At 46.1% G+C, this 12,626-nt stretch overlaps 1 protein-coding gene across 26 annotated transcripts in view; it reads right to left on the reverse strand.

The window, feature by feature from the left end:
- KCNMA1 (potassium calcium-activated channel subfamily M alpha 1) overlaps positions 1-12,626 on the reverse strand; it is a 712,564-nt gene that overhangs the window by 196,666 nt on the left and 503,272 nt on the right. For all 26 annotated transcript variants that reach the window (XM_034662731.1, XM_034662737.1, XM_034662736.1 and 23 more), the window contains 4 exons: positions 8,527-8,637; positions 5,870-5,975; positions 4,043-4,125; positions 417-486 (listed from right to left, as the gene is read on the reverse strand). In XM_034662731.1, coding sequence (XP_034518622.1) covers positions 417-486; positions 4,043-4,125; positions 5,870-5,975; positions 8,527-8,637 — 370 coding nt within the window. The remainder of the gene's footprint in view (positions 1-416; positions 487-4,042; positions 4,126-5,869; positions 5,976-8,526; positions 8,638-12,626) is intronic.

A 12,626-nucleotide genomic window follows, 5' to 3' on the forward strand; every position in this document is an offset into this window, starting at 1 on the left:
TGTCTACCCCTGGACTGCCACAAGGAAGGACTCCTTCACTTACACCCCCGGTGGGGGGGCGGTTAGGGAGGTCAGGTTGCGCACTGACCACATAGCAGGGAGTCAGGAGATACTGACTGAAAAAGTGAGTGGAGCACATAAAAAGTAGATGTTGTTGAAATGAGGTCTAAGACTATATGGATATTCAGACCCTGGGAGTCCAACAGATGCTTCCTTCCAGTGACCAGCAGTAAACAAGGTGTTTGCACTGAAGAAAGTCCCCGGGGAGGTTTTTACCCAGCACCCCTTTTCCAGGCCTTTGGATTACAGCAGTGTGTGTGCATGTGTGCGTGTGCAGCTGTACAGTGAGAGGAAAGAGACCGGGTGCACTTGCGCGTCTCCGAGCCTGGGACAGGCTTGGGCTCTCGCTGTCCTACCTTGTTGTGATACTGCAGCATCTGAGTGATGATTCTTATCTTCGGATGGTAGTTCTTTATGGAGATTACTCTGAAAAAGAAAGAACCAAAGCTGAGGCAAGGTCTGCCTTACTCCTGAGGTCTGATGGGAACACGAATTTGATTGCACCCAAACAGAGTGAATGTGGGACCAGCATCCAGGCCCATCCAAAGGGCTTGCAGGCACAGGGCCAAGTTCAACTGCGTCCATCACTGTACAGTGTGAAAAAGAAATCAACAGAATGACCACAGACTGTGCCCTGGGCAGAAAAGAAGAGAGTGGTCCTGCGGTGCTTTGGTGTCGGCGTGTGAACCTGTGTGTACTAGGGTAGGGGCTCCGGAGCAGGGGTCACGGCCTTACTGAGTCCATAGACATCTAAATAAGGCAAGCTCAACCCATGGGGCCAAGGGAGGTTTGCAATCTCACATACCTTAGGGACGAGCCTAGAAACATGTTGCTCTGAGTCCAATTCTCCAAGTTAACAACTTGAGACAATGACAAATCAAACAAGCAGACTGACAAATAATACTAATTGTCACACACACACACACATGCCACTCACAAAAATGATCTCTGAGCAGGGCTCTTATGACGGGATCAATGACTCAGCCTTCGATAGATAATAGTGTCTAAATGATGGCATTCATGCTGGTTGGAAATAAACACCAAGGCCTGGCAGGGGCCACAGTCTGGTAGAAAATTCCACTCCCCACCCCCCCCACCACTCAGGCAAACTGCCCTCAGTCTATACTCCCTATGAACCACTGCCCTCCCCCATCCCACCCCTCGCTTCTGCTCCCTTAGACAGTCACTGAGCTACAAGTATAAGAATAGAAACACCTGGATTCCAGTCCCGGTCTTGTACTAAGGAACTGGGTGACCTTCAGGAAATCCCTGGGCTCTTTGTGACTGTTTCCTCATCTGGACATTGGGGGCAACGGTACCTGTTTTATTTATTTCACAGGCTTTGGTATGAGCAGCAAATGAAAGACCAGATGTGGAAATGCTTTGAAATCATTAAAAGCTCTCTCCACGTGTAAGTTATGGTTTTTGTCATTACCGACTCTGTCAGAGGTGACATTGCACATTTCCTTCTATGACAAGGAAGGCTAAAGAATGGAATTTCACAGAACGGCCCACCTCCCAAGCCTAATCAGAAATGCAAGTGCGTTTATTAGGACCACCCCCACAAACTTCGCACCAAGAAACGTCTCCATGCTTCATTCCTTTTTTGTGCAAGAATGGAGAGAAGGCAGGCAGGGAGCAGTTTTGTCTGAAAAGCTGCAACATGTGAATTTAGGAAATGGATCACACAGAAGCCTCCTCCTGCACAAATTCACCCTGGGCTTTTGCACTTGAAGGAATTCATTTTATTTTTGAAGAAGTGTTGGGTTGGCTCTTGCTTATAACTCAAGGACTTGGAGCCTCAGTCAACCCCAGGAATTCAGTTCACAGCCTTGCCGGTTTTCTGCATTAGCTCATTTGGAATGGATCTTTGACATTTTAATTTCAAAACCGGCAGATTGGTCTCATTAAACTAAAGAGAAAGGAGGATTATACAAATAAGGGAAAGACAGAGCCCAATTTTTAACCCTGAACTTTCTGTTTCTTTTTGCTGCTTGGGCCTTAGTTCTGATTCTGGTTAATGGATGGCTTCACTACATTTCTGATGCTACCTTTGTCCTGTAATTTTCATGCGGTGGCATCATGCCAAACACCCCTGATAACTTACGTGCCTTCACAGTAGCCCTACTGCAGCCTGCGCTTAAATGAAATATTGCAATCAAGAGAAATGCCCATTTCCAAACTATTACTCATTTCGATTATTCACTTTGGGAAGTAAAAAAAAGCACTAGCCCCAAAGTTCTCTGGAGGTCCACACATTCAACTTTATCTTTTTTTTTTTTTTATGCTTGAAAATCTGAAGATCAGAAAGCCTAGTTCCTTAAAGGCTACGTTTCTATCATTTCAAATGACACAAAAACTTGGTAAAGGTTGGAAATCCTAGTCCAGGGAGAGGGTCACTGAAGCACCCATCGCTGAGCTGTTGTAGTCACTTTCCAGCTGTGACTAGTTAGGGGGTGGACCCAGGTGTGGACGCATGTCCCCATTCCACCATCTCCTGCAGGAGGACAAGCCCATGCAGACAGGAGTCCATGCATCAACTTCCTTAAAACAACTGCATGAAAGCATATTGCCAAAGGAAAGCGGGAGGAAAGAGAACACTGCGCCAGATGTCGCTTGCCAGACACAGGGACCAGATGCTGAGGGAAAGATGTGCTCATCCCCAATGCACCAGAGGAGTTCCCCCACCTCAGTGATGGGAAAGCTCCTGTCACGCGGGGCCACTGATTAGAAGCAAAGGAAGGGAGATGGGAACATCGTGATGACGGAACTTCCCAAGCCCTCACCCCAGGTGAATTCCCAGGCCACAGCAAACCAAGCTGTGGGGAGAGGGTGGGCGGTCTGGCTGGACCATGGCTGCTCACAATTAGGCAAGGGTCCTTGGGAATGTAGTAGGAGGGAGATGCTTTCTCTTAGTTTATCTCTTCTCTCCAGAAGCATCTCCTTATGATTCCCTTCTAGCCCTCTTAACTACTCTGCAAAGGACACAGGAGGGGAGAAGAATCCTAAGGGGCTTTAACTCTCGGAGCCAAATATCTTTTTTGGCATTCCATCGTCACAGAACAGCGTTCTTCTGAAAGGAGAAAAGAATAAGGAGTGGGGGTCAGCCACTTCAGGGTCAGGCCAGGTCATAGCTTTCCATGGGTTTTGCCCGTTTCCAGGAGGGCACTGGGCGGTGTTCTCCAGAGTGTGCCCCCCACCCACCCAAAGATGTTCCGTAAAGAAAGTGTGGGGGTGGTGGTTTGGAGTCAAATAGGTTTGATAATTTCTCTGAAGAAGATTATCTTAGAAGAACATTTTAGTATTAAAAGCACTGAGAAGGCTTTCAGTGAAGACACTGTTCCGTTCTGGGAAACTGGCTGAAACGAGCTCATCAGCGGACTCTTCTTTGTGGGGGATACTCGTCCACACGCTGCAGACACACGGAGCTTCTCAAGCTTGGCACCACTGCCGTTTGGGGCCAGACGGTTCCCTGCTGTGGGGACTGTCCTGTGCATTGGACGATCTTGAACAGCAACCCTGGCCTCTACCCCTGGGATGTGAGCAGCGGCATCCCCTCGTTATGACAACCAAGAACATCTCCAGATATTTCTAAATGTCCTCTGGGGACAAAATCACCCACAGTTAAGTCATTTCAGGTCCACTCCCCCTTAGGAAAATGGTACCTTACTGTAGGCCTACACCCATCTCAATCTATCTTTCCTAGTCCTGTCTGAAACATCTCACACCCAAGACCAGTTGTGAGCCCCAGGGCTCCCATCTGCCAAGGATAAGCTTCCTGTCAACGATGGCTTGTGTCACTGCTCTCCACAGCCACCAGTGCCTCAGCTCCCCCTGGACCTATGCTTGTGGCAAGGTAGAGGGTGGCTTATGGGGGAAAGAAGTTCCCACAGAGATGGTGCTCTGCAGAGAACCCAAAAGGGCAGCCAGTGGGCCGCAGAGTGCCATGCCCAGAGCCTTCCCTGGCTTCCCCCAGTGTTACCTCATTATGTTGGAGGCATCTTCAGCATCCGGGTCAGCGCAGTACTTGTTGGCAAGGATGAGGCACGCATCTGCTGACTCTATCTAAGACACCGAAAGGAAAATCACAGAACACAAACATATAAATAGCCATGCTTGGTTGCCGTCTTTCTCTGTTGACAGTTTTTGGGGAATCTGGTGCTTTGCAAAGGAAGAAAAAATAATCCTGAGAGACTATAGTTTTTGTCAAAAGTGTAGGTTGCAATTTCTTGTTATGGTATAAACATTTCATCTCGTTGTTGTTCGAGGGTACAACATGTACCTTGGTAATTACACTTTCCATTTTGCATAGTCACTTAGACGTAATCTTTCCAGGTTTCTTTAAAGAGCAATTAATGAAGCCTTTCAGTTCCCCTCCCCCCACCTCCTTTCCTGACCAAGGAATCTACACCATCATCCTAATTTTTCTAGTCGGGAAATGGCGTTAGGTGAGCTAAACCCCTTCTCTCAGGTTACCAAGTTAACTGAATAGTCGGGGATTCAGAAATTGAAACTCCAAAGTCCTTCATCGGACCTTTTTCACATCTTAACTGTGGAACAGAAGGAAGTAAGAGCCCTAAATCAGATAACAACTCAGTATTGTTTAGTATTCAATTAGCATTCGGATATTCGAAAGACAACAAATCTATGTGTATGAAAGGATGTGTTACAGATGACCTCAAAACCTACTGACTTATCTAAACATGAGCCAAAATAAGATTTATGCCTTTGAGGGAATGATGAGTTATGCTAATAATTACTTGCATCTAAATTAGGTCCTTGAACAGTAACTATTTTCTCCAAGTTCTCATTAGATTTCACATTAGTCATAACTTGGATCATGTCTGGATAATATTAAGATTAACCAGACTCTATAAGCGTAAGAATTCTCGTGCTGGCTCAGGTCTGCAATCTGTCTCACTTGATATGTTGTACTTAATAGACCATTCCTGCATTTTGGTGGGAGGCCATGGTTTCCTCCATGGCATGTCACAAATTGTCTCTAGGTTTCTTTAATATTCAAAGAATTTACCCAGATCCTTCTGCTTATTCATGTTTGCCAATGACATTATTTACTGAATTATGTAGTGACCACAGTTTGCATTTAGATGTCAGTGGATTCACAATATTAATCTATACCCACTGCCATGCAAATATTGAATGTGCTTACAAAATCTATACAAAATGAGCAAAGCAGCAGATGCCACTTTGCTGTATCCTTTTCCTTTATAAGCCTCAGGTCTGCTTTATAAGAAGATTCTAACTTAGCAGATTTTGGAATGAAAGATTAGCCCTTTACCAAATGATATCAGATATCTGCATGTTTAGTTTGTGCTTTTAGTCTTTGGTGGCAGAAAAAAAAAAAGGGAAGCTCAAAATGTTTTATGGCCTGGTAGAATTTTATTTATACTTTAGCCTTCATATTCCTTTCCAATGTAAATAATAGATTTCAGAGCTACACTGAGTACAACTTAAGCATTTAAGATGGGAATTACTTGATTATTATGTTGTAAATGAGTCTACTGAATCCCTACAACTGGTCTACCTCCTTGAGGAGTGCTGATATGGAGGAACTGGCAAAACAACTTTCATTTTATGACTAGCCCAAGTGAGGGAAGTGGTCTAGCAAGTGCCAGCGGAATGAAGCTCTGGGACCAGTGGAAGGGTGATGCCAAGGCTGGTGGCATTTGACTTATCTCATTAGGGGTGTGGAGGTGACTCTTGGCCATCCTAGGAGGCATATGCCCTCACCAGAGAGTCAACCCCCTCTCAGATGGAGTAAAAGCAGAAGTCACCTCTTCCTTCTTACCTTGACTCTTGCAAGATCATGTGGATTGAGGACTGAACCCTGATAAAATTCCACCTGAGTAAAATGTCGTTTGAACAGAGCCTCAAGCTCCAGGTTAGGGGAAATGCTGGCAGGGAGAGAAGAAACAGCCATTAATATAATTGACTCAGGTGTTTCTGCTTCCATGGCCTTCTTTCTCTCTGACTTCCAGAGAGAAAGACCTAGAAAAAGGCTTTCACCCTCAAAGTAGCCCCCTTTCTTACCAGAAATAAAAGGCTCACACTCAAGAGAAATAAAACCCCAGGCCACTGAAAACCCAAACCAGTACCAAGGTAAAGTAAAGAGGCTCGTGGTCTTTACAAAGTCTGAGACCTGTGAGGCGAAATGTCTTCAACTTTGTTAGGAATGGAGTCTCTATTTTATGAATAGAGAGACTGAGCTGTGACATCAGAGATTAGTCAAAGGTTCCCCTGGCAGAGTCTCCTGCCATTCCTCCCTCAAAGTCTCTTCTCTGCTTCTCAGCCACATGGACTTCTCATTCCCCAGGGCCTGGATCAAAACACGTCACCTCTGAGCAGCCACAGACAGAGTTAATTTACTCTTGGTACTGTTCTTGACTCATACGTGTGTACGCTATTCATCATTCTTAGTGCTAAGCTGTACAGACACCTTTCCCATTGGAGGACAGGGATTAAAACACTGATTGACCTATTCATCCATTTATTACTTCTGTAGAGATGAAAGATATCTATTCTATAAGGTATCAGGCTAGGTGCTGGGAGATGATAGTTGGTTTGAACCTACTAGGTACCAAGAACTGGGTCAGTCAACACTTGCCTAACATTCATTAAGTACTTAGTACGAATTGTTAATGTTTTCGAGCATTTACTAAGTGGAAGACACCATTCCAAGCACTTGACAAGTATTAACTCATTTAAACTTCAAAACAACCCTAGAGGAAGGGATGTTATTAACCCAAAGCTTCAAGAGGTTAATTAACTGGGCCATCTACTAAAATGCTGACACTGACAGATGCTGGGGACACGAAGGTGAATCCCAGCAAGTGAAGCATTAGCCGCCGGCTTGTTGATTCAGACTCAAGCAGTGGGTGAGAGAGAAACAGAGCCTGTGCAAATCGCACCAGTCTTTGAGATCCATTACAGTCAGACCCTTCTTGGGAAGTCTGCCTGGTCATGCAAGAAATGGTGGTCTCTCCCTGACACAAATGCCCGGTGCAGTTCTGCCTCTTGACTAAACTGACTTCAGTCTGTGAATGCAGGTTAGATGTTGAGCTCTAATTGTTGCACACGTGCTCATCTTGAAATGCCCAACCAATATGAGGGCAGAACCTTCGCACATGACTTCTCTTGAACCCTTCTGTAATGCTCTGCAGAGGATGGGCCCCTCAGCTGGTAATGAGAGGCTAAGCACTGAATTGGATCTGTGAGCTCTGCTCCTGTGCTCGTGGCCTGGCTGGTCTTTTCAGAACTTGGAGAATTCAGTGCTGAGAAGCAAAATGCTGGTGCTCTGACATGGTGGCCAGTTTGGTATTCTGTGAACAAATGTCAGAAGGAAGCTTATAGGGAAGTCAACTTCCATGGGATCTCAGAGCAGGATTGAGTCAACCCCCTATGGAGCCAACTCATAAGCTTTGTCCCTTGGTAACTTGGGGCTAGTGCTGGCCCTATGGTGGCCCCATTTCCATCAAAGAAGAAGACAGTGCCACCCAAGTCAACATGCCTAAGTCCCCAGACTCTCTATCCCTGTGTCAGACTAACTTTTACCTAAAAGGGGATCAGACAAAGCTTAAAAATCCCAACAACACTGAGCAGAAGGAGAGGTCTTTCTTTCCTCAACTGTATAGCAAACATAGTAAGACCTATCTTCTAAGTTGCTTATCAACCTAATATAGTTTATCTTTCACAATAATAGCTAACATTTATTGAGCACTTACTGTGTGCCTGATTCTGCTCTGCATACTTTTTACATGGATTATTTCTTTTCATTCTCCCTAAGTGGTAGAATGAAACCATGGTGATCTCCCTATCTTATGAATGTGAAACCCAAGGCCCGGGGAGGTTAAATAACTTCTTCGGCAAGGTTCATATGGAATACTCGGAGTTCACAGCATGTACTTTGACTCTCTGTGTGGATGAAAGGAGAGATAGTATGCATGGGGACCAGCACAGGGACCAGTCCTACACTGAGGGTTCTAGAAACGGCAATTGTTGTTACAGCTGTTATTAGTACTTTATACCCTGCTTCCTCTTACGTTTGTGTCTTGCCTGGCCACTCTGTCACTCCTGCACTTGTAAAGAATCCACACCAGACAGCTAATCATTCCACACCAGACACTGTGGACACACCTGGATCGAATCGATCCAGACAGCTGATGGGACAGTAATGACGTGTTTGACCCACAATGAACTTCGCTCTCATTTGCCAGAATTGCCTCCACAGAGGCAGGAGCCGTTCTCACCACTGAACTAATGGGTTGGTTCCCTTTCCATTGGTTCCATATTGTCCTCTCCAAGGAGGCCACCAGGGGTTGTGGCCGATTCAACTCTGCACTGCCCCCCAGCGCGGCCCCCCGCACCACCACTCCTACAGACGTTCAGGGGGTCCTCCTCAGAGTGCCAGGTTGGGTGGAGGACCTTGAAACAGCAGGGGGCCCTTACTTGTGAAGAAAGACGATCTCCACATTGACATCGTCCCGGTCCTTGTGCAGGAAGTCCTTCAGGAAGTTGGAAACACTCTCCAGAGTGATGTGTCCGCAGACCACAATGTGCCTGGATAAGAGAAGCCAGTTAGATGGGGCCAGCCCTGCGCTGACCCGGCCCCCACCCCGGGCAAGACAGAGGAAGCGCACAGCTGCAGGGAAGCCCTCGTCTCCTCCCGAGGCCTCAGTTAAAGTCCAGCTCCCATCCCCAGAGGGCTGTGAGGCAAAGCAGTGGTGCTGGCAGGTGTTCAGAGACTCCTCGGCAGAAAAGGCATATGGCTTCTCACCTGATGCTGCACAAAATCCCATTAAAAGCCCAACCGTTTGGCCAAGTGGTTTTATGCATTTAACAATAAGTGACATTATGCTTGTGCTTAAATGCTGCATTATCAAGTCCCTTGCAGATTCATATCTTTCCCTTTCTGCCCACAAAGCGTCCTCTTGAGAGATTTACCGAATGAGTCTTGGTTTATGACATAGAGCTTATCAGGTAATGAGATAACAAATCTTGCTGAAACGATGATTTCGTGTGTAAGAAAGCGGACTTTTATCAGGGTGGCTAATGTGCGGCTTGACACGTTATGGGCTCTGCTGGCCATAAGCAGTAAAAAGGAAATTTTGCATTTTTCCGCCATAACTTCTCCGACAATGGGGGCATGTAACACTTTACAGTAAGTGAGCATTACTCAGGGCTAAATGGGGATGGGACGCCTATGGAATCGGAGATCATGCCACAGGCTGTGCGTCCCCAGATAGCTGCTTCCCTAGGGTGCCTGGGATTTCCATGAAAGCCAAAGCATTTTACTTCAAGATGGAGAGAAGCTAGAAAGGGATGAGGCTGGAATGGTGATCCAGATAGGTTTGAATTTCTGTTTCTAGAAATGGTGGCTTCCCCTGAGGAGAAGAGCCTCTTTTCCAGAACTGCTGGGACAACAATCCCCCCAACATCTTTGGCCTTCTGGACCCATCTGATGAATCTGAACCAGTCTGCCTACCCTGGGGCCACTGACATTTGCTATCTGATGCTGCATCAGGACTAAGCCCTTTGGGGATCCCTCCTACATTGTTGGTGGGAATGCAAGTTGGTACAGCCACTATGGAAAACAGTGTGGAGGTCCCTTAAAGTTAAAAATTGAACTACCCTATGACCCAGCCATTGCACTACTGGGTGTTTACCCCAAAGATACAGACGTAGTAAAGAGAAGGGCCATATGCACCCCAATGTTCATAGCTGCATTGTCCACAATAGCCAAATCATGGAAGGAGCCGAGATGCCCTTCAACAGATGACTGGATTAAGAAGCTGTGGTCCATATATACAATGGAATATTACTCAGCTATCAGAAAGAACGAATTCTCAACATTTGCTGCAACATGGACGGCACTGGAGGAGATAATGCTAAGTGAAATAAGTCAAGCAGAGAAAGACAATTATCATATGATTTCTCTCATCTATGGAACATAAGAACTAGGAGGATCGGTAGGGGAAGAAAGGGATAAAGAAAAGGGGGGTAATCAGAGGGGGGAATGAAACATGAGAGACTATGGACTGTGAGAGGCAAACTGAGGACTTCAGAGGGGAGGGGGTGGGGGAAGGGGATAGCCTGGTGATGGGTAGTAGGGAGGGCACGTATTGCATGGTGCACTGGGTGTTATACGCAACTAATGAAGCATCAAACTTTACATCGGAATCTGGGGATGTACTGTATGGTGATTAACACAATATAATAAAAAAAAAAAAGGACTAAGCCCTTTGGTGCAAGCGTTAGCCCCACGACCCAATGCTGGGGCCCGACTGTGAAGAGGAAACCTGCTGACTTCAAATAAGAAGACTAGCAAGGGGCTCAGCCCAGGTCCCTGTGCCTCTCGGGCTGCTAGGGACAGAGGCTGAATCCCTGGCCAGGCTCTGAGGCATGGGCAGGTGGCGAACACGGAAGCACGGTAATTTCATGGGAAAAAATTTAGAATGGCTAGGCCCCTTGCACCTCATAATTGCTCTGTGCACATTCCAATAAGGCAGAAAGCTCATTGGCTGGAGGCAGCTCATAATGGGAGGAAGTGATGATCGCTTATGCAATGTTCCATCTAATGTTCCATTAGATGCCATTACAAGAGCCTGCCCTCCCGTTGTAATTTGGTGCTTGATTAAGTGTGTGAGAATAAGGCAGTAAACTCACTGGTGAAAGGACAAGGATGCAGAACAAAGAGTAAATCAATAATATACACAGTGCAGTTACTAATACCACCGCTATGGACTGTTATTGTTACGGGGCCGTACTCAGTGGCCGGCCAAGCAGAGGCCATCACGGGGAGGAAAGACTGTCCGTGGGGTGCCTCAGAAGAGACATTCCACCACGATCACTTTGTTCTCTAGCCAGTACTGGCCAGGTTAAGGGAGGTCCCTTGGCCACCCATCCAAATGCCCCAAACCCACATGACTAACTCCCTCCGGAAATACACCGTGTGTCAGAACGCGGGACGTGAACAGAATGCTTGGATTATATACATTTTTATCCTGTCATCTCTTAAAACATTTCCTGTAATGCATGTGTACTGATATGGACAAAACAGGCTGCAAATGAATTTGCATGTTTTGCATAAGAGTTCTGATTTTGAATTTGCCAGGTGCGTTCAGAAAGTGACTGAGACACAGGATTTCCCTCTTGATCTGCCATCTGGGGCTACATGGGGGCAATTCTAATGCTTTCTGCCTGCAGACTTCCATGACTGTGAACAAGGCCAGCATGAATCTGACGTATGGGCACCTCCACAGGACAGATGTGTGGTGGGGGCCCTCCCTCTCACCTGGATGTGAGAATAAGCCAGACTGGATTCCTTGCTCTGCCACCAAGGATGTCTATAATCCTGGGCAAGCTCCTTATCCCCATTCAATAGATGAGGGAGCTAAGAGGTTAATACCACCCGGCCAGCTTCCTGCCCCAGGCACGGCAAAGCTTAAAGTTCTATATCAGTAGAAGCCTGGTGATTTTTCAAACCTGGAACCGAATCAATGATAGGTCCGGGGAAATGCCTGAACATTCATCCTTTCCATCCTGTACGCAAAGGACTGAATGAACATCTGCCAGCATTCCCTCTCCCTGTTCTGAAATCATTCATCTCTGAGACAGATGTGTGAGAAGTGGAAGGGAAGGAGATGAGCTCACCCTCTCACCCTTGAATCAAAGGCCCCGCCAGCTGATTTATTCAGCCTTAGAAAGAGTCAGGGTTCTCCTAGTTGAAAATGTGCTGGGTACATATAAAATATATTCCAATGCAATCAATATTATCCCTTAAGCCTTTAATTAGCTTTCACTTCTCTTAAGAAGTAGACAAATGCAGGCAGGAGAGGAGAGGAAAAAAGGATTGACTTTTCTCATTTGATGCCGGCTGTCCAATACCATTCTAGACAATTGAGAATATATATCTTTTAGCTACAGCATGATTTCTGGGGTGGAGAGCAGCCTTTATCAAAAAGGGAGAAAAAAAATCTTCCTTCAACATAATTGGTATTTTTGCTCAGAAAAAGTGAGATTGATTGAAAGCAGATTGCCTTTTTGCCCAAGGAGAGTTATTAGGTATATTATCACGGCAACCTTGGAGAACCCATATTGTTCCAATCTGTCCTATATCTGATTTGAAGATTTATGACTTCCCCCTTTTGTGCCAATAATCATTTCCCTCCATTTTGTTTTCCATGCAGTGGAAGTTATCAAGAAGCCCACATATTGAACATGTTTGAATGCAGTTAGAGTTGACGGATGGGGAGAAGTCACCTCTTTAACTCAGCATCTGCATTGGAAGATCGGCTCCCACTAGCCCGTCTGAGGGAGCACAGGGGGCTCTGCAGGAGCACAAGGGATGGACAGTGAAAAGGGAAAATTTACTTTCCAGAAATACTATCAAGACTTTTGAAAATTCCAGGGACAGTAGTTGGGGGGAGGATGTTATTGCTGGGAGAAGAGAAGAAGCATTTGTTGTATCCTCCATGATTGAAAATACAATTGAAAATATTCTAAGACTGGGAGCGGGGTGTGCCCTCCTTGGATGCAGAGTGATGGTT

This window comes from Ailuropoda melanoleuca, chromosome 6 (genome assembly GCF_002007445.2).
Source record: "Ailuropoda melanoleuca isolate Jingjing chromosome 6, ASM200744v2, whole genome shotgun sequence".
NCBI lineage: Eukaryota > Metazoa > Chordata > Mammalia > Carnivora > Ursidae > Ailuropoda > Ailuropoda melanoleuca.